This window comes from Gymnogyps californianus, chromosome 21, assembly GCF_018139145.2.
Source record: "Gymnogyps californianus isolate 813 chromosome 21, ASM1813914v2, whole genome shotgun sequence".
Classification (NCBI taxonomy): Eukaryota; Metazoa; Chordata; class Aves; order Accipitriformes; family Cathartidae; genus Gymnogyps; species Gymnogyps californianus.
In genome coordinates this window covers 5,469,365-5,492,077 of record NC_059491.1, presented here as the reverse complement: position 1 = coordinate 5,492,077, position 22,713 = coordinate 5,469,365, and the positions used below count along the sequence as shown (strand labels likewise).

General features: G+C 40.1%; 1 protein-coding gene across 1 annotated transcript in view; it reads right to left on the bottom strand.

Annotated features, from left to right (window-relative positions):
* Nucleotides 1-22,713, bottom strand: part of PEX14 (peroxisomal biogenesis factor 14) — a 79,538-nt gene that overhangs the window by 5,855 nt on the left and 50,970 nt on the right. Inside the window, exons 4-8 of the mRNA XM_050909393.1 lie at nt 13,044-13,161; nt 12,456-12,466; nt 6,035-6,120; nt 3,343-3,445; nt 1,952-2,049 (exon numbers count right to left, since the gene is read on the bottom strand). Of these exons, the coding sequence (XP_050765350.1) occupies nt 1,952-2,049; nt 3,343-3,445; nt 6,035-6,120; nt 12,456-12,466; nt 13,044-13,161 (416 nt within the window). The remainder of the gene's footprint in view (nt 1-1,951; nt 2,050-3,342; nt 3,446-6,034; nt 6,121-12,455; nt 12,467-13,043; nt 13,162-22,713) is intronic.

Here is a 22,713-nt window from a genome sequence, read left to right as displayed (position 1 = left end):
TAAAGTCCCTCTTTTTAATTTTTTACAGCATGCCAGTAGGAGTTTGAAAAGCAGATATAAAAACTTACATTACAGCTGAGAAAACACAGCTTTTATTCTTTGGTTTGTGGGGTTGCCCAAGTTTTTCTTTGTACACATGAGGTTTAGATATCATAACAATGTGTGCTACCATTTCAGTGCAGGGGGTAGAGAAGGGGGAGGAAAAACTTCTTCAAGACTCTCTAAACCACCAAGACTCTTATGCCCTTTTTCCTTCTTAAAGCTCAACATGTGGTCTTAATCTTAACACTTAAGACCTGAAAACAGTTTTCCAATTTCCGGACTGGCTCCAGGCCACTGACAGGCCACAGTTCCCAAGGAAAATTGAAGCAGAGTGTTGTGACCATAAACTGGCTTTCATGGTTGGGTTTACAGCTGTGCCACTGAGGGATTCCTACTGTACAGTGTGCACACCACATAGTCAGCTGTGGCCCACCAGTTACACACCATCAAAGGGTTTGTACGAAATTAAAGTATAGGTAAGGGGAGAAGACAACTGTTCATGCTATAGGTAAAAGACTGTAAGCGTTGTCTAAGGGATTTCACAGTAAAAAGAAAAATCTCTCCCTGTACAGAGAACACTGCAAGATGACTGGGCCCTGACCAATCACAAATTTGTGAGTGAAAGGAAGACTTCTTCTCTTTGTGACTGGTTCAAATCCATCCCACCTCACATGTAACCAACACTTACTGGCTGATAGAATGCTTAGGCCAATGGCTGCAAAGTACTTTGGAGATGAAGAGCACTAAGTCTCATTGCCAGAAAGAATATCAATTTTGGTTAAAAGTGGTTACTTGTAGTTACACATGTAACAACACAAACCAGTCAGAACTGATGGTTTTATTGCCAGGGTCAAGTCAGGAGTCAAGGGGAATGAGCCACTGTGCATCACTAATGTGGTTCTGATGGGGCCACCCGTTACACTGAGATGACCAAAATCATTGAAACAAGAAACCAAATAGTAAGAATGTTCAGCCATTACCTGGCCTGGATCTGAACAAGTGACTTAAATACAGTACTTCAAGTGTGTGCTTGGCTGAACAGGATTAAGTCATTGTTTTGACAAGGTACAAGGGTACAGGACAAATATAAACATGTAGAATTACATATGACACACAAATAAAACCTCTGCACAACTGGCCTTTACCTCTTTTGGTCAGTGGACTAACAGCACAATTATTTCATCTCCAATGCAACGCAGAAGATACAGAGCTGAGAACAGGTCTGAGGCCTCAGACACACAGGCTGCATACAAAGCTATATAGTAAAGCCCTCTCAGAAGTTAGATATATTTCACTGAGTACCTAATTAATATCCAGTGCTTTAAACAGACCGCCTATGGTGAAGTCAGATGCAGAGAAACTGGCTGGGGATATGACAGAGCTGAAGGCTGGATTGTGAACCTAATAAGGTGCTTTCCATCTGCCCACAAAAGAAGCCATGCATGTTCCAAAGAATCATAGAATGGTTTGGCTCGGAAGGGACCTTCAAGATCTTCTAGTTCCAACCCCCCTGCCATGGGCAGGGACACCTTCCACTAGACCAGGTTGCTCAAAGCCCCATCCAACCTGGCCTTGAACACTTCCAGGGAGGGGGCATCCACAACTTCTCTGGACAACCTGTGCCTCACCACCCTCGCAGTGAAGAACTTCTTCCTTACCTCTCATCTAAATCTACCCTCTTTCAGTTTAAAGCCATTACCCCTTGTCCTTTCACTACATGCCCTTGTAAAAAGTCCCTCTCCAGCTTTCTTGTAGGCCCCGTTTAGGTACTGGAAGGCTGCTATAAGGTCTCCCTAGAGCCTTCTCTTCTCCAGGCTGAACAACTCCAACTCTCTCAGCCTGGCTTCATAGGAGAGGTGCTCCTATGAAGATGGTGATGTTCTAAAGGTGAAGAGTTGGAAGTGGATACCTTAGAAGCAGCCAGTTCTTGGGTGAGCTCCTGGATTTTCTGTTGTTGCTGGATTAGCAGTTCCTGGACAGCTGCTAAAGTTGTCTGTAACTGAGTCACTGTGAGGGAAAAAGCAGAAGAGTGTTAAACTGAGATACATGCACATATATGCACTCTCACACGTCCTTCCTGCTGTCTAGCTACAAAGATGCCTCTATTCCTACTATATTTAATTTATCTACACCCGCCTGCTCACTTTAATCCATATGATTTATCTGCACTACGGGTAATCTACCTGCGCTGCATCTAACCTCCAGTATTTCTAGTTTATCTTTCCATTGTATAGATGTCTATAGCCCACATTATATCCGTCCAAAACCTCTCCCTTCTAATTATATTGGTTTATGATTTGTACATCTCCCTGAACTTATACAATGTTTGTATCATTTATCTCTCTGGGGCCTCACACAGGCAAACACTGGGGCTAGCTCCAATCTGGGGAGAGGCTGGTCTCAGGATTGACCTTAGGGTATCACGAGAAATGAAAGATGCTTTTCTTCTCACCCTCCACTAAAAAGTGTAATTAGCATCCTCCCACTCTCAACCCACCAGCTCCTTCAACCCCAACATCTTTAACAAACTTACTGCTGAAAATCACACTTTTTTCCATCCCACCAACTGAATATACTTTGCACTTTTCCCCTTTTATTTCAAGAGAACATCCTGTATTCCCCTCCTACACCCCAGCAAACACTGAAGAACTTCTGCTGGACTCCAACTCCAGCTGTAGGAGAACTTTTTCTACTTTGGTACTTTATCCAAAGCTTCCAGGCAGTAAACAAGCTGATAAAATAAAATAAAATAAAATAAAATAAAATTAAATTAAATTAAAAACTCTGTTGGTGTGACAGGTAACAGCTAATCCAGCATCATTAGGGCATCGGGTAATGAACAGACACCCTATAGAGTCAATAACAGAGAAGGTGGCTAAGGTCAGGGAGGCACAGTAATTACAGACTCTCCTGATCCTTCCTCGGATTTTCAGATGGAAGGTGGTGGGAAAACACCAAAAAAAAGCCCCTGAAAACATCAGAGAAGCAGAAATTAAAAATGAACTTTACAGCCCTCCAAAAGGCTGTCATTTTATTCCCCTTATTAATATTCTGAGGTTGGGAGCCTTTCCGTAAAAACATAATTAATTGAGGCCGCGCCGACAGTAAACAAGCAATTTCAAATTAAACTGAAATGACGGCAGCTTCATTTGCAAATGTGAACAGATTCTCAGAGCAGATAAATGAAGTCACCACATAAAGTGGAGATGGAGGGAAAGAAAAGGGTGGGAGTCTTGGCAGAATGGAGGATACAGGGAGAAAGGCTTTGAGGGGTGAATTGATGGAGTCATTAATCTTTACCTGTCTGTGTCACACTGCCACTCATCTCAGAAATGTTTGACTCAATCCTCTGAAGTTGTTTCCTGTCTTCTTTGCCTCCCATGATGAGAGGGAGCAGGTATTTCTGCATGGAGTACAGAAACTTTTTTAGGAAATAGGCACGTGCAAAGCGGTCTTTCTAATCTACCTGAAACATCCTCAAAGCCCACCACCCAAACCTCAGCTTTTATCACAGAGCCAGTGATCATTTATCCACACACTGGGCTGAGAAAAGAAATTCCCTCTACAGTAGGTGTTAAAAGAAGTTGCAGAAGAGAAGATATGAGTTCTGTGGCTACATTTTTGGGGGTACTAAAAACCAGTTCCTAACTCCATTTCAGGTTGCCTGGGACAGCTCCCAGTCCAGAGAAACATCCATCACATATAGAGTACAATTTCAGATCTTATGCTCTCGAATGTGAACACACTGATGGGTCGCAACATCTGAGCTACATCCACAAGGCTAGAAATGCAGAAGTGGGAAGAAGAGGAGAAAGGTCCAGGAAAGGCCAGAGGAAGCACAAGCCAGGGAATGACAGGTATTATAAAATCTTTTGAACCTTGGCAGGGGAAGGGTTATGAGTCACAGAGGGAAAAGCAGAGATCTGGAGCACAGGGAAGAGAAAGGAAATGGAGCAGTTAACAACAGTAGGAGAGAACTAAGGAACCAGGGCTAAAGGAAGTGAGAGCCAAGCTAGTACAGGATGGGAGGCAGTTCAGTGACACTGTGCACAGCCACAAAATCTACCTCATTCTGCCCTTGCAGAGGATGGACTGGATCTAATAGGTCACAACTCTAACTACCATGGATCCTTCTGCAGCACTGCTCCTATGAACTGAATTTGCACTTTAACGAGGGCATATCCGAGCACGACATGGCAGGTGAAAAAAATGTGAGAGAAGGATGGACTAGGATGTGAAAATAGCCCTGATAGTGCCTATCAATTCTTTTTCATCCTGGCTTTTGATCCATGTATACTCACTGCAGGGGCACACGTACAGGATGGTTTCTGAGACAGAGCTGATTATCCCAACTGACATGTGTGGGACAGCCTTCTTTTACACTTAATAGCACTGGTTTAAGATTTCAGTGTCGCTGTACACAGCTCTTACCCTCACAAAGACACGTACCCGTACATGTTTACACTCAGACATTCTAAAAAGCAAATAGCTTTTGATGACTTTCATGAACAGTTCTCTCTCAATCTTCACAGAACACACATGGACAACTATGTTGTATCCTAGCATCCTATCTTTGATATAAAAATCACTATTTGCAAACTCCCTCAAAATCCCATGAAGGGCAGAGGGACTGTTTCTAAAAGATCAACTGTTTCTAAAGATGCCTTACTCCTATAAAAGAATATGGGTCTCTGCTAGGCACACAATATGCCTTATGAGGTTTGGATAGACAGCAGAGGAGGATCTGTAAACAAAGAATACAGCAGCAGGATATATTAACAGCATCAGTGACATTATGCCAAAAAATTTATGTAAATCATCAATATGGGTTAGATATGTGTCATTTAGTAACAGCAGTACGTTCAGGTCTGCAAGACCCAGCAGCTGTTGTCTTAACATCTCTCTGGACACTTATCAGCTCCACCATTCTTTGCAAGAATGAAAAGATCAGTAAGGTTGGCATCACTACTTTAATATAAAAACATAGGGACAATATATCTCAATAAAAAGCCATTCTCTTAAGTCATGTAACTTTACTTGCAGAGATGGAACATGTTGTTTAATCTGGCCTCTCTCTCAGCCTGAGACCCAGAAAATTAATGATAGGACAGGATAAGAAAAGTAGTTTTAAACTAGAAGGCCAACACTTTTATTTGTAAAATAGATTTTACTAAACAAGGCAGTAATTGTTAATTAAAGAACAAACAAACATGAAAACCATCAACCTCTCGTTAAGTCTTCATCTCTGTCCTTTTTCAAAAAAAACCCCACAATTTCTACTGGACCAAAGCTGTTTACACTCTGCTGTGTTGACCTGAACCACTTAATGTCTTTCTATGTAGCCACAGACTATACTTGTTTACCAAAGACATTATCTAATGTCACTTACCACATTGCTGGAAAGCAAATCCAGAGTGAAAGAATATGTTCAATTGGAGAAACATTGCACAAGAAATAAGAAGGGGCTGCTGTCTCTACAATATACAAGCAGACACACGCTTGCTCTACCTTGTTCTAAGCATGTTGGAGTGGAACTACAGGATGTATGGCAGACCTGGAAATTAGCACCTTATTTTCAATGTTCTGATCGGTCAAAGAAGATTCTTTCCTACCCACGGTGCAAGATCACCAGTGGACAAATCATTAGACTGGGGCCATGACAGTAATGTCAGCTGGCCAATGCTGGGAGAATCCCTTTACTGAACTGTGCTCAGTTTCCCCAACTTAAAAAATTCCAAAATACATATACACGATGAAAATGACCTTGTTTCTAGCAGTTTGAGATCCACTGCTAAAAACTAGTTTTGTTTGCTTGCCACTTTTTGACTCTGCATTTTCATGTGAAGTGTCTACATTTCTCAAATATACCAATGGTAGTGCCAGTAAGAACAGAGATGCTTCACCAACTTGGAACCAACAAGATCATTTGGACACAAGCAGCATAACATCGTTCTCTCAGAGTACAGTGTAAGAGTAGTGAGGGAGATATTACCTTGTAGAGCTGGTGAAATCCAAAGGCAATTCCTGCCATTATGATAGCCAAAGCCCCATAATCTCGCCATCTAGAGCCAGGTGGACCTAAAGGCCAAAATCAAGAAATAATCATAGTCAGAACTGCAGGTGACAACATTTTCATACACCCATTTTATCAGAGAAAAGAGCAATGAATAATGCCAGTTCTGCTGTTTCTTAGCAGGCATAGATTTACTGAGCAGGGGGCATTAAGATGCTGGTAGTCCCTCAGGTACAGTGTGCACGCTTCTGGCCCTAGGACATTGAAACATCTGTCCAGACCGCTAGCATTGACACTGGCCTTGCACAAAGTGTCAAAGGGAGACAAATCACAGCAGCAATTAAAAAAGTTCCATCAAGCTGTTTTGCCCTACTCTTTCCTTGCAGAAGGCACTCTGAACCCTACTGCACTTTCCCCAGATAACTGTCTGTGGTGTTAGTACTAGCTAAGGTTAACTCATTACTTGAATACCAATTGTTCTCCGCTATCATAATTTTTGAAAATGGGGACAGAGCCAGAGACCCAGAAGAGTGCAGAAAAAAAGAAAGAAGGAAGTGTTTTGAGAAAGAAGAGAAATCCATCAGGGCAACAAATGGGTTTATGAACACTGTGTCAGCAATTACAGACCATTTCAATAAGGAAGGATCCAGTGTCTTTCAAGCCTGAATTACAAATAGGGACCAAAGCACACATAAACAGCAGAGAGAAAATACGCAATTAAATATCTACAGAGAGAGGTAAAGAAGCAGATAAAAGCTTGAGATATTTAACACACAATTCTGCACAGAAGCTCAGAAACTCCACAGAGCAAAGCAAAGATATGGTATGCTCTGCTCCTTCAAGAAGAATCAGAAGATACCTGTAGTTTTCCACCAGCTTTATCCTTTCACCTCCCTCGCAGTTCCCTTAACGAATCTTGTACTGCCCCCGGTTTTCTTTAATAATAAAGAGGATGCAGAGTGATCTTTCCTAAAGTTCAGTGGCAGGATGTGGGCAGAACTGATGAGGTGGAGGACGGTGTACAGTCTCCAAACAGACAGATCCAAATCTACATGTGACCTACAATGTCTTGGAAATGCATAGGCTTTCAAAGGGAGGCTTAACTGGCTGAAATGGCTGGAAGCTTGTCTCCTTTCTGCTTTGCTCACCTATTGCCATTTTTCCTGTTGCTGAGATCTTCTACAGGCATTTCATTGCAAGAGTTGCTCCTAATCTCAGCCCTCAGGCTCTACAGACAGGCACCGACTCTCAAATACCGACACTCATAGCTTCTTGCTACGTTTTAGGACACAGGTCCTCAAATTATCCACTGGCTAGAACTCTGAACAAATTAAAGCAGCTCTGCCAGAATTGGTGAATAGTGTCACCAGCAGTATTTTGGGTTGCTGCTGTTGCAGTTTTGGATCTTAGGCACATGATCAAATTATCATAACTTTTTAACTTAATGAGTTAACACACGTCAGCTAAGCTGCAGTAACTGGCTGTGTACATGTCAGGATTTAAAATCATCTCTGGCTAATCTTGCTGCAAACCCCAGTCATCCATCCCGCTTTCCCCTTCTTACTCTGCTCCCACTGTCATTTCTGGTATCTGAAGTCTCTTGGTTGTCCAGTTCTCTGCCCTGAACTTCTGACTAAAAATATCCTTCTATGGCAACACAACTCGTTCCAGGCTGAACTGCCTATTGTAAAGGGTTAATTAATCTCAGCGGGTCTGTGGGTCCAACTGCCCTGTCCCGGGCAGTCCTTGACTGGCTGTCCCTAACCACCTCCCAGCTGCGGTGACCTCTGAGCAGAAAGGAGAGGCACCTGTAGGACCCTGTCCGCTTTGCCCTTTCACCTCACTCATCTCTCCCGCCACTCCTGTAATGCTTGAGCTAAGAACATTTTATTGCCCCCTGGTTTTCATTATTAATGAAAAGGGACCAGAATGATCTTTCCTAAAGTTCAGAGAGTCTATAAAGACAAGAAGCTGAAATGCCATTTTACTCGTTTTAGAGATGTGTGAAATAATTCTGTCTTGTGGCAAAAAAAAGTGAGGGGGGTGGAGAGGAAAAGTGAGTGAGTGAGGGACGCAGTAAAGGCTCTGCATTGACCACAGCAACTTTACAATGTTACGAAGAATGTCACAGCCCTGCCTAAAATCACATTCAATCTTCCTTTTTCTCTGCAATACTCTAATCTAAAACGTGGGGTGGAGAGAGGGTTAGAAGTTTCTCAGTTGTAACCTCAGTGCTCACACTGACTTCTTTGCATATCCTCAATTTCCCCACTTGTATTCCTCACTCTGGAATAAAATTCAGAGAAAGTGAAAAAGCACTAATAGCCCAGTTATTCTTCAGCTTAGGCACTGAGGAAGTAACAAACCATTCTACATAAGAGACCCTCAAAAGGCAGATGGGAAGGGACACAGATATTTTCTCCAGCTGTAAGTCTGTGTCTTCTGTAAGTATATTTAATTTTCACAGCAGCAACTGTAAATTGCACTTCCAGAGTAAACATTATTTTTAAGATCCCCATTCATCTCAGAATTAACTTTCCTGACATCGGTTAATTAGGCCTTGTGCATCCAAGTAAGGTCAACTTCACTAATATCCACATTTAAAACTGTAGAAACTGAGGCTGGAAGAGGTGATTTTCCAAGAGCAAACAGTGAACCCATGGAAAGGAGTTGGGGAAAAAAGAGTTTGGATTCTAGTTACCATTTGTAATTGTAAGACAAAACAGTCTGTATTCTACAGCCTCCCACATAATGAAGACACAGGGGTGGGAGAAAAAGATCCAAATGACAAGAAAAACAGTCACTGGAGCTGATTTTTAAGCAGGTGTAAAATCTGCACAAAACCCCATAAATGGAGACCATAAATACCATGGGGAAGAACACAGACAATACCTGGATGATAAGCATGCAGCTTTGCACACCTTGCTCAGAAACTCCCCTGAGTTTGCTTGTAATTATAGGGGTTAGAAAGGTAAAAAAAAATATAAACCCAATTAATCATTTAAATATTTAAAGTCAGATTTTTGTCCTCACTGCTGGATTAGTATATTTCATAACGCCAACAGCAGACAGCCCTGCTTTTTTACTGGGGGTTCATTTCAGAGCATGTTTAAACTAGTCAGATTGAGTGATGCTTCCAGCAACTAATCGCATGTCAAATAAAAGATATTTTATGTAATAAATTACTGCTACAAGTAATTCAAATGTCATTTATCAGTTTTATTATCAGTCAGGCAAAGTCTTGTTTCTCTATATTAATCAAATTCAGGCTTTTTTTAAGCTTTTTTTTTTTAAGCAGTTTTGACACCTCTTGGCAAAAGTACAAACTGGAGGGAAGGAATTACTCCTCCAGAACAGGAGGAGAAATAGTAGAGATGGTACTGAGCTAAAATACAGTGTCTAGAAACTTAACTTAATTCTTGCCTCTTCCTCCCAAAAGTTATTATTGTTTCTCTTAAACCAAACCTAGGAGGAATTTGGCATACAAGAACTATGCTACTCTGAAGGCTTACAAATACGCTTCTTTCTCGTTAACACTTCAAGAGTAAGAAAGTACTTACATAGGTAACAGCTATTTCCAACAAAACATTAGAACATTAAGTAATACCTACACTAGCAGTTCAATTTGTACAAAAGGAAGTATTTAAGTGCTATGAATTATTTCCTGCAACTTTAAAAATTAGAACAGACTGAGTTGGACAACAGCAGGAGATCAAGCAAGTAAAATCAAAAGGTGTGCATAGGATTTATTGCTCTGACTCACAAGAGTGGACATCTTACGCTAGAGTTGCTGGCAAGATCACCAACTTGGCTGTTTGCTCCATTCCTGCTGAATAAACTCTTGAGATGGTTCTGAAGCCATCCTGAACGTCTGTACTCGTAACTCACAGTTTTAACGTAATTTTTAAACATGAAGCAGCAACACCTTTTGGGGAGGTGGACAGAGAGAAATTAGGTTTCTTAAGACACTAGCCACTGCTTTTCAGCACAGTACCCTCCCTCAACTGTTTCTCCTTTTTGCTCAGTGGGGGGGTAATTCTTTCTCTCTAGTTTTGTGATTTTGTGTAGAGGTGTCAAAACTACTCAAAAAACCCTTAAAAAGAACCAAAAATATCAAACACAAAGTGGTTTACAGTCTTCAAGACCTAAACTCCAGCAGATCAGATGCTGCTGCACAAGAAACTCAGATGTCTTCTCTGGAGAAGGCAAATATAGCTCATAATCTTTTTCAACATAAGCTCTTCCAATATGAGTTGTTCCCATCAATGAGTCAACTTATAGATTCAGTAGTCTACCTATCTCATTAGTCTTTTAGATATACTTTTGAACTTCAAACCTTGAAGCATTCCAACACTAGTGTCATGAATACTCTGTAAGAGCATAAGCATCTTTCTCTGTACAATGCAACCCCTGACAAATCTGTGAAAGATAAATTGACTTAGTAAACTATCACAGAAACAACTGTCCTGGAGCAGATTTGGACCAATTCAGAAATAGTCATTACAGGATTAGCATCCAACTGATGAAATAACCTACAGCAAACAAGGCACCTTGAAAGAGCACTGAGCCACTGCACAGTCTCATCCATCAGTTCTAGAGAAATTCACATATTCTTTTTGCAGTTCTGATACCACGGAAGGCACTTAACAGGAAGACACAAAGATGGATCCATCATTAACAACACCAGTACTACACCAGTCAAGGACTAGAATAGGGCACAGATGACACCTAATCAAAACAAATATTTTGGTCAAACGAATACCATGTATATTTAGTTATTTATTCTTTTTATACATCCATTTAGAGGTTAAGCTTAAACAGAAGGTCTACAAAGAATGGCTAGAGAGGGGAGGAACAATACCTAATGAACCTATTGTCACCATTTCCCCGATTTTGGGGGTTGCTAAAAAGGGGGGGTTTGGCTTACAGGCAAAAGCTTTTGGTTCAAATTATTTAAAAAGCACCAATCAGATCACAAAGCCAGAGCACCAGTTTACAATTACAACCCCTACAAAACCTTTACTTTGGTGATATTTTTATTCACCTTTGGTTTCTGAGCATTACAGAATGATACTTTCAGAATTCTCTTTGGAGCTGTTACTGGGAACATTTTGATGTTTAAATATTCGTGGAGAATCTTACCCAATAAGAAGAAATTGGGAGCCGGTGCTTTGAGGAAAGCCAAAATAGTAAAAGGAAAAAAACCAAACAGTGATAAAGCTGCAAGGGTTAACAATGATGACAATGTTTTCCAGTTTGAATTGCATACTTCTTTCCTGCCCTACTCATATTAGTGGATGTCGTGGAAACCAGGACAGTGGAACACTATAAAATAAGGGAAGATTAACTCTTCCAATATTGGGTTGTGAATGAGCAATGGATAGCACTAAGAGGGACCTGGCACTGTTTCTTCAGCAAGAGAGCAGATTTTGCTTCTCTGACATTTTCTGTGAACTACGGCAGACAGGTATTAGCCCAGGAGGCAGAATTCAGTCCTGGAGTTCACCAGCACACCCAATACAACAGTCAGAAATATTCCAGCTCTGAGCCCAACACCATCACAAATGTTTTTCTTCCCAAACTGTGCCAAACCAGAGTATTTAAAAACTCAGAAAGCAAGTCTAGTATTGTCTCTAGCAATAGCAAAACTATGCCATAAACTAATAAACGCAGCCCTAAGTGGACTGTTATATTGGTCAATATCTGACCTAGAGCTGTTTAAGAGCAATATCAAAATCCTATTCTTAATACTTGGCAGGTAAGTGAAGTGATTTTCAAACTGCCAGACACACATGTGAGCTGAACAGCTTCTTTTGATGGATTTTTAATGGTGTGTACTTTGGTTTTTATTGTTTGGAGCTTAGATACTTTTTTGCGAGGTTTGTTTTAAAATGCAAATATATATGTAAATTTTGAGCCTACACAGATTATGTTGGGACTTTAAAAATTCTTTGAGAGTGTATTTTGTACACAAAATCATACAATGACATCCACCAGTCTACACAGAATTTCTGCTGTCACTCCTCAGCTTATTTAAGATTGAAGAGAGAAAGCTTGTTAAAATTAAGGATACATATTAACCGATTATTATTATTTGTAACCTGACAGCACTCTTAAAACTCATTCATACTGGGGGTCCATTGTGCCAGACCTTAAACTCACACACAGAAAGTCACAGACTAAGTCCTGAAGACCTTCTATTCTAGCTTGCTGGTCATGCTGAAGATACACCTCTTTCAAGTAACTGTTCAAGGCATTAACTGTCAGAGTTCAAGGAGCATCTGGATGATGCTCTTAGTCATACAGTTTAGTTTTAGGTAGTCCTGCGAGGAGCAGGAAGTTGGACTCCATGATCCTTATGGGTCCCTTCCAACTCGAGATACTCTATGATTCTATGAACTGATCGGTTGCCTGGCTAGTTAAGAAAATAAGTCCTCTAACTAAAAAACAAAACTTTGTGATGATGTCCAACATTTTATTGAACAGGGTCCACTGTTACAATAACTAAAGATGTAATAGTGTTGCACTTTTACAGCACCTTCTATCCAAGAATCTATCAGCTCTATGATATATTAATGATCTAAATATTAGAAAACCCTACTGATGAAGGGAAGCATGACCTTAAGTTTTAGAAGGGAAGACTGAGTCCTACGTTGACTAAATGCTTTTTTCAAGTCCTTATAGTGGGTCAGAATCTAATTTGTATTGACTATACACCTTCAGGTCAAGAGGTGTCATAGGCTAGTATGTATGATGTTTGTAGACGATGATCATTTGTATCTCATTTTCCTTGTGTAATATGATCTTGTCACAAGCATCAACAACTATGAAGTGCATTTAAAGTAACACTTGGTGTCCGATTCTGACAAAAGTATAGCATTAGTTGAATTGAAATCTAGGATCTGGCACAGAAATCTGTGAAATTGCTGCACAAATCACTGCAGAAAGCAACAGGACCAGATGTTTTTCAAAGTGTTACTTACTATACACCACCGGGTGAGAGGGCTGAGTTGGCACCAGCTGTGTAGAAGGACCTGGGGACTGTGGCTCATCCGTGCTTGTGCCCGACTGCTGGAAAGCCAGGTCAATTTCTTCATCTGTCAGGCCTGGGGGAGCAGAGGAAATGAAATCAGTTTAGCACCTTTACCCACTTGATGCACGCATAATTAAATTCTCAAGCCAGGCAGAACCCTTTCAAGCTGCAAAGAATTTTGGCACTGACTTGAGCAGTAAAGCCTCCCCAATTTTGGATTCACTGGAATGTCTCCCTCTCTCTTTCTCTGTTGCAATTTAACCTTAAGCGACAGAATATTAGCCTCAACGCTGCTTCCAAATGTGGCTCATTCAATTTCCTTAATTTATCCTTGAGTTTATTGCTGCTTTTGAAGTAGCTTTCTATTGCAATTCTCCATTCTTCCCCCGAAAAAAAGATACCATCAACTGCAAATGTGGCTCATTTTAATCTGTAATGGTGTAAAAAAAAAAAAAGAGGGGAAAAAACTAACAATAATGCATGAAAACAGACAGGGAAACAAAAAACTAATTATTGGGTTAGACGACTAATTAGTCTAGATCGTTTCCGAAGACGGGAATAATTTGCTTTATTTTATGACAAATGCAGAAATAAAAAGAAAAAATCAGGACTGACTGTGATTAGTATGAATGGGACACAGAATGTAAGGAGGAAATAAAACTATAACAAAACAGATCAAAACAAGGCCAAGCCCAAACTTTCAGCTTAGCATTGCCCCGGCCTATTGCTGCATGATTAGATTGCCCTAGGGCAGCCTGGTTTTTATTTCACGCAGAGCTATAGTAACACTGCACACATGGTACATGTTGGTGCAGTCACTCCTGCCATCAGGAAATGCCAGGATGACCATCTGTAATTGGCCACAACATATGGAAAGGATTTGGCCAACAAGGGGGAAAAGAAAAGCAGCTAAAGGATTCACGATGACCAGCATCTGCGAAGAAGGAAGCACAGCTGGATTGTTTTTTCCAACAGGAGAAAACATCCTCCAGAAAAAGAATTTAGTACTCAGATGGCAACCATGATGCGGGGCCTGGACAGCTGTGTATTATTTGTTATGTTATTCTCCTGCACAGAAGCAGATAGAAAGCCAGTGTCCCCGCTATGAGGAACATGTGAAGTGATTCAGGACCTTTTACTATACATGCAGCGTGTATGCAAAAACATGCAGAAAGGTTGGAGGTAAGAATATAGATTTAAGGAAAGAGATTTAGAAGAGAAGAGACAGACCACTTGATTCTCACACAGCTGTTACAGGGACTGAGCACAGTGAGGAAAATGCTATGAATATGACAGCAGTGGGAGAAAAATGGGGGAATACTTTCTCTCCATCACCTCCACTCGAGGTCCATGAAGTATTGCTGGTAGATGAAGTTCCTGAACTGAAGCCTTTAGAACACTTAGCTTTTTAACATTACAGGGAGATACAATATAGAAAATGGCCAGGCTTCTGGCCATATTACCTGAGTTTTGAGAAATTTTTTCAGGATCTTAAACTTCACTGCATGCTGGGGGTCTAGACAGAATAGTCTGTAGCACAAACAGTATTGCCAGAAATAAATACACAAGTCCGTTTCGGAACTGTTATTTAATATCATAAAGCACTAACACAGTGCTTCTGGTATTCAGAAGGCTTTATAACCATTAATAGATCTTTTCGCTATTCCTGGGAGTACGTGAGATACTGTGAGTTCCTGTGAGATACTATTCTATCTACTCTACAGTGCAGATACTGATGAACGGAGAAGTTAGGTGATTTCTCTAACATAACGGAATATTATCAGTGTCAGAAACAGTATCAGAAATCTGAAGTTCCTGATCTCTGGTCCTGCAGTCTGACAAAATCACCCCTTTACTTGTATTTGATGCATGCCTCAAATAGTAGGGAACCAAAACCACACGTAACAGTATGGAAGACTTGCAGTGAGAGGAATAAAAGTTACGGAGGATCCTTTCTTCAGCCTACAAAAAGAGCAGGAAACAATGCTTATTGTTTCCTAACCATACTGCCCCTTCTATTCTCATCCTGTTTGAGGAAAAAACCCATAATCTTTTACAGATAAAATGTACTTCTAAGATTATTCTGGTCTTGCCAACTAGGGACACTCAAGTATCACTGCTTCCATTAAAACCCTGCTGTACTGTGAAGAAAAAGCTGATGTGAATGATAGAATGATGGGAAACCTTTCACATTCGAGTTCCTGGTTTGAATCCTGTGCAAAGTAGTGCAAATTAAAGTTGTTATTACTTCCCTGGACTATTCTGCTGCCTTCTGAAGTGGTCTTGTTCATGGTACTAGTGGCATTATACAAAAGAACATCACAACTACATCCCTTCTTAATTATCAGAGAAGACTGGGAGTGCCATCACCTTGGAACACCTCCTTTTTATTCATCTGAACAAGATGTTTTTAAGGCCCTGTCATCTTGGCCTCCAAGCATCAAGGGAATAACCTCCCAGAGCTGATTCCTTAAGCATATATATGGAGTAAGTCTGCACCGCAACTAGTCATCTGTGGATTCAGAAATATACCTGTCTTCATGGTTGTCATTTCTCACATACACTAACAAAAATGTACAAGATATTCTAAGACTGTCCTCAGGCAATTATAACTAACTCATCAAAATTCCCTTTGGACTGAATTTTTTTTCAGATTCACAACCTACACACATGTATGCACACAGTATGAGTTTTCCATGCCCCAAATTATTCAACCTCGATATATTAATTACATAGAAAAGTGGGAATTTCTAAACCAGATCAAAGCGTCACCTGTTCCAATATTTCACCTTGCTTTACTTTATCACAGTCCTTCTATCACTGCATTATATAAAAAAGTATCCATGGTCTATTCATTGTTCTAATCTAGCAGGAAGCTGGTAAACCAAAAATAATACCGCTTCCCTTGGATGCAAAAACAGTGCCATGAAAACTGGAGGTTTGTGTCAAACATAACTCTCAAATAGGTATGTCAAGAAAATCACCTCAGTTTAACAGAAGAATTGCTCTAAATCCACTTTCTCAACACTTTGGAAAACAAACATTTTAGTGCTTCTGGAGTTGCAGCAAGATCAAGATCATGCAGAATGCAAAAGGTTAAAAGGAACAATAAAGGAAACTGCCAATTGTAAGTGAATTATATTTGGCTTTGAAAGCTGAGCCACGGCTATATTATAAAAGGCATCTCTTTGCGTTGTTTACCATCACCCTGACTAATGCAGACCTTTTTTTTTGTTTTAAATAATCTCATGCAAATTAGACACACACTTCCTTCCAGTTGATTGCTATCTGCAAGGAATAATCTAACCGCAGAGGGTACTGAGCAAGGACTGAGCTGAAGAGAAGGATGCAAGGAAACTGTCTTCATAGCCCTACAGAATGCAAACCTATTCCCTTCCCCCAACCATCCATTTCATTCCTCTACAGCACCACAGCCATTGCAAAGAATTAGTCATAATTTTCACAAAGCCTTAAAATTTCCTTTTCAGGCTTCAGGGTGTGGATTTGAATAATCCAACACCCATGATTGTTTTGCACTCAAAGGTTCTTGCTGACCCTCTTTTGTGATTGTCACTGCTGCCACTCAATTTTCAGGGATCACTCAGCCTCTGTAAATTGTAGTCAAACACAGAATCAGAGCAAGTCAGAGAATAAAATGGGTTGTCACAAACATCTCTTGGTGGCTGCACCTAGGGTATTGTATAAAAAGCTTCTTTCCCAAGAACTTTTAAGACTTGACTGTCTGTTTAGGCCCTTTTATAATATCTACTACTATTTAATATACAGACCTCATGTACATCGAAATACTGTTCCTCTTATGACCACTCTGAAGTAGAGGAGTACTTAGAGGAGTACTGTTATCCATATTTTACAGATGAGGAAGAAGTGAGACGTACAGATATGAGAAGTGCTCCAAGGTCACAACTGAACCTCTGACAATTAGAAAATAAAACTCAGGAGACGTCAGTCCCAATCCGTTGTTTTACCACAAATCCATTCTTCTCTATTTTCTGGGTGAAACAATACTGTAGCAATAATTGCAGTGCAAAACCCTTGCATAGGCTTAACTAGATGAGCCACTAAGTTTTTTCTTCTCCTTCTCTGACACAGGCTCTGACATTTCAGTGACAACCCTTTTTCCCATCCCATCCACTGAGCATACCTTTTTCTTCATTATATTCCTCCTTGCATTGCTCAATCCAGTAATTCATGCAAGATTTTCACACACTGAAGGTAACATTAGTTTTAGGGAGAAAATTTCTGGTTAGGAAGAAATTAAGAATTCTGCCATAATAGGGAAAGGTGGTGCAAAGAATTAAGTTCCTTTTGTGGGTTTCCAAAGCCAGCTTTATTGCCACTCTGACAGACCACCCTGGAGCAATCACCACTCCTACCCTTTTGCAGGGACAAAAGGCAAGGGAGGGGTGCGGGGTGGAGGGTGGTATCTGTTGTTGTTTTCCTCACACATGCACACACTTTCTATTAAGAAGAAAACAAAATAGAACTAGACAACTTGCTTAGCTACAACAAACTATATGACTACCCGAAGTTAGTGCATGGTATCATATGACTAAAAGGAAGATCTACTGGTAGACACCCTGAAACGACATTACACTCCTGTTCCCGGAAGCCACTGAGTCAACTCTGCTCAGAAAGAAAATGGCCGCATTTTAAAAGAATCATCATTACAACCTTCTGGGATCTGATCCAGACTAACGATTCCACCTGTTCAGTCAGTTGCATGCAGTGCTGGGTGATTCTTTTATCAAATGTTTGTGCTATATCCTACTCTGTGCTTAGTTGAACACATTTCACAAAGGTCAAAAAGGCATAGTCTCCTGATCCATTTTCTTTCACACATCTTGGTTCATGGGGCATTCATGAGGCTGAGCCCAACCCAACATTTTAACAAAACCTAAGGTCTCAGAAACATCACTCTGATTTTTCTACCCTTCATTTACATTAAGACACTGTATTTGAATGTAAACATCCTGCTGCTGCACTTCCAGCTCAAACTTTGTGTAAAGGAACCCAAACATCAAAGGGAAAATGACTGGTCTCAACTGTCAGGCCGAAAAATGCAGAAATAAAAGTAATTTGAAAAGTTACTGAAAGGGCTTTGAATTCTTACAGCGTTATTCATCCACAAGACTGTTAATTATGCAATTGCAATCTTTAAGAAACATTATATACTTTAACCCATCAGGGCGACTAAGCAGCAATCAGAACTGATAAAGGTGCTCTAACCTCAGCTGCATAGCACTAAAATAAGGAAGGAAAACCTGACTGACAGTACAATGCTAAGAATTACAGTGAGCCAACCAGGAAGGAAAAGGTTAAAATAAAAAGTATTTTGGCATAACAAAGATAAATAAATAAATAAATAAATAAATCTGGCAGCAGTTTCTCTTCCTGGCCAAGCTTTTTGGAGTCTATAATAAAATGAAGTGTAATGGAGGAGAGGAGGGCAATGTCAGAGGGTGAGGGTTTGGGAGAGGTTGTTAAGTATCTCCCTCTCCTCAGCTGTGTTTACTCCATTTACAGGACCCCAGGTGATTGATAGACAGACAAAAGAAAAGCAAGCAGACAGTAACCCCCCTCTGGGAGCATCAGTAAAGGGGATAACTCCTGACATCATCTAGAGCCCCAAACTCTCCTTAGCCACTTGTAATTAAAAAGACAGAGCAAGATATGCAAACCAGAGAAAAAGTAAAAGAGGATTTTTTTTAATTTATTATTAACATTTTGTTGGAACAGTAGAGTGCAATAAGGACTCTCAGAGCCGTTAAAAGTCGTCGGGTGACCTGCAGACCCCTATTTCCCAGAGCCTTGTATAAAATTGAATTTTTTAAACATAAATTACACGTAATGACGACACTGTAAAAACTAACAGTAATGGAAAGCTGTGCTGTATTTCATTAGCCTGTATTATTCCGTGCCACCTGATCCAGCCGGGCCTTGTTTATGAGTTAGTGTGTTAGCAGATGCCGATGGAAGCATTTGCTTCGACCTTGCTCTTCTCATTGGGGCATGAAATTACGACGGCAGCACCTTGATATTACAGCCATAAATACAGTAAACTGCAAATTTAAGCCAACGGCTCCTATTGTCTCTGAACATAAAGCTGATCGGTATTTATTTAAAAGGAGAACGAAAAAAAATATTATATATCACCTTGTTTATGGGTCCAGTCTCCCCCCCTTCCCCTAATCTGCCTTATTCACTTGGTTAAATACTAAACAAACAAACTAAATCCTCCCTATTTTCTACTGATTAAATATTCTTATGAAATGAGTATTGTCTTCAGAAAACTGGATCAAAGTATTTTCACTCTGACTAAGAAAGGGCAAGCAACTTGCTTAGCATGTCTTGGAATGGAAAAAACAGAACAAGTACTACAACTTTTCTCAGTTTTCTATATATGAGAAGTTCAAAATGTAAAATGAAAAAGTTGCTTCTGGTCACTCATTCATGTTTGTGTGTAACACGTATGTGTATGCACATGAGAGAGAGAAAGAGAAATACGTTTCCTTCCAGTTTTCTACTTAAAAATATCTCCCTTATTAATACTATTTCAAAACAAGGAGAAAAGACACAGAAAAAAAATTGCGGTAAGGTTAATGGGAGGGGAAAAAATGCATAGGATTCCTTCTCTGAGGCAGCAGACAGCAGGGAGAATGCCTCATTCTCCTATGGGCATTTTGGGTAAATACCCCCATTCACTGACAACATACCCACCAAAATTTATTAGAGGGGAAAAAATCAAACACAAAGGCAAAAGGACATTGTAATATCACAAAGCATATCACAGCATAAATCACAGCATTATAAGTCAGTGCAAAATGTATTTCACTGGTAGTTTCAAGGCAGGGAAAATACAGTTTCACTTGTAGTAAGAGAGGTCAGGTCTTCCTCTTCTAATGTAAAGTAAGCTCCTTGCTTATATGAAGTATGTTATCTCTGTTCCACATAGGAAAAAAGGAAGGGATACCTTAAGTAAAAGCTCCCACTACTAAGCTATATATTTTAGGGGCAAAAGCAGTAAGAAGAGACTATGAGGAACAACATGCAGGACGAAGTAGCTGGATAATGGGACTCAGACTCGGGATTCTGAAATGCAAAAGTCCTATTAGATGCAGTGCTATCACAGCCTTAACAGGATTTGGATGCCTTATTTTTGAATTAATCTACAACAAATCTTCAGGTAGCAGACAGCATAATTCAACAGGCACAATTTTTGCTTCACAAAAAGTTCAAATTAGAAAAAAGGCAGACAGCGACGTGACTCTAAATCAAACAAGACATGTCCAGAAGTCCTCAGTAACCTGAGTTACAGGACCAGAAGTTTTGTTACAAAGTCCAGTTAAATTCCTACACAACAAACACATGCAAAAACACAGCGAAACTTCAATCTTGGGTACCTTCTTCCAAAGACCTGTCTATTACAGAGTCATTCTAAGAATACCAGGATCAGCAAAAAAGACAGAAGAAACAAGTCTTTCTGTAACACATATAAAAATCTCCCCTTCTAAAAACTGGGGGAAATTTTATCATAATCTATGGGTTTTATTTTTAGGTCTCTTGCCTTCAGCTTTTCCTATTATCATACAAGCAGAAGAACAGTACCTGATAGAAAGCCTCCTTTGAGTGGACAATGGTAGAGTAAGTCCACCTGTCTATTGCACCACTAGTGATGAAGAGACAATGCACGTGACTGAGCTGGAAGCCAATGCTGTAACATGGGAACACAGGACCTCCAATTCAGCCATACATGATGTGAGAACACTACACAGAGAACAAAAACCTCTGCATATTTGAAATTATTTCAAATTAATATCTACCTTGGAGTTTGAAGGCTTTGAAGGCTCTATGCCAGGATGCCAATTCCAAGGCAGTGTATCAGGAATAGAACATAACCAAGGCTCTGACATTTGTTGAAAAGAAGCCTGCATAGGGCAGAAAATCCAGATAATGGAAGAGACACTACTCTAGTAACTACAGTGCTGTCATTTGTTACCACAACTGACAACCTCCCTAGAAATAAGACTATGCATTCAGAGAAGACAAGTATTAGATACACTAAACGGCTAAGTTTCCAAGCATACCCAACCTGTGATCTGCAAATGCTTGCTGTTATTCCTGCAGAGAAACAAGTCTCATGGTGGTGGTTCCTGATCCTCATTACTTGTATTACAATACTCCTTAGAGACCCCAAGAGTCATTCACTGTGCAGGTATTGTGCCAGGTACTGTGCAGAAACAGAGTAGAAGGCAGTCAGACCCAAAGCATTCAACAGCCTATGTGAAGGAAAGACAGGTTGGAAAGAAAAACGCTGCACACAGAAATAAAGTAACTTACCCAGTGTACACACCAGGTCTATGAAATTTCCTTTCTATTAAATTGGGAACTACAACAAAAAAAAATTCTATAAAGGTGAAAGGACATTAATTTCTTCTACCAGTTCATTTCCAAAAGTAGAACAGTTTGGTACATGGCACTTCAAAAACCTAGAAACTAAACTTCATTACCAAAACTTACCACAAATTTTAAAAACAGCAGTGTCAGAAAACATTTGTGCTTCAGATCCATTTACTTTGTGTGAAAGAAAAATATTTTGTTAAGCAGCTTGTTGAGCAATAGTGACAAAATGATTGGCCTTTGGCTACTCTTTGATCTGTGATATTATCTTTAGGGGCTTCTAAGGAGAAAGCCAGAGGTTGTTTTAAATTCAGATAAGGTAAAACACTGGCAGTATACAAGGTTTGGTTTTGATCTACCTTCAGAACTCCAATTTTAAACTGTATTTCCAACAACTTGAACCAGCACGTCACAAGAATTCCGGCACTGAAGTAGAAGGAGCTGGCCTGGAGGATCTGCAGTCAACCAGACACCTGTAACTCCAACATCTCCTTTGTTATTGCAGCAAAGAATAACCAGGCCTTTCAGTGGTATGGGCCTGAATACGGTCCGTATTAGATTTGACCTAGCAGACAGGCCCTAATGTGGAATAACTCCAGATTAGAATACACTGCTCATCTGTTATTACTGGACTAGGCTGGCCTGCAATTCTAGAACCAGACTCTCTTTCTCCCCAACTCTGCATGCAAAAGAAAAGAATTGTGTTAAAGAACAGCAATTTCAAGCCTTTATAAGGAATTCTTTAACCAGATTTGTCAGAATATCTGAAGGATGACTTAGTTTTATATATAAGAATGAGAAAGTCTGTCCCGATGCACCATTCCCAGTTCCTTATATTACTCTGGAATTACTGATTGCCCCAAACACACTAACAAGAGCATCTGGATATTTTCTACATTACAGAATACCTGTCAGAGAGTAGCCGCTACAGACTAAGATAAACTGCAATGTAAAGAGCAACTGGCCTCAATGTTATTTATTTCCTCTTTTACTTTCAAAACTTTAAACTTTAGAAAGGAACAAAACAAATCCATTAGTCCAGACTGATCACATGAAAAAACATACGAAGTGCATACTAAACGAAGTTTTAGTGTTTGAAGAACACACAGAACGGAACACTGAATATGCAGTACGACAGTGCATACTGTGCACTGTCAGGAAGTTGCTATAAGGAGCATGGAGAACAGTAGCTACAGCTGCATGTTTC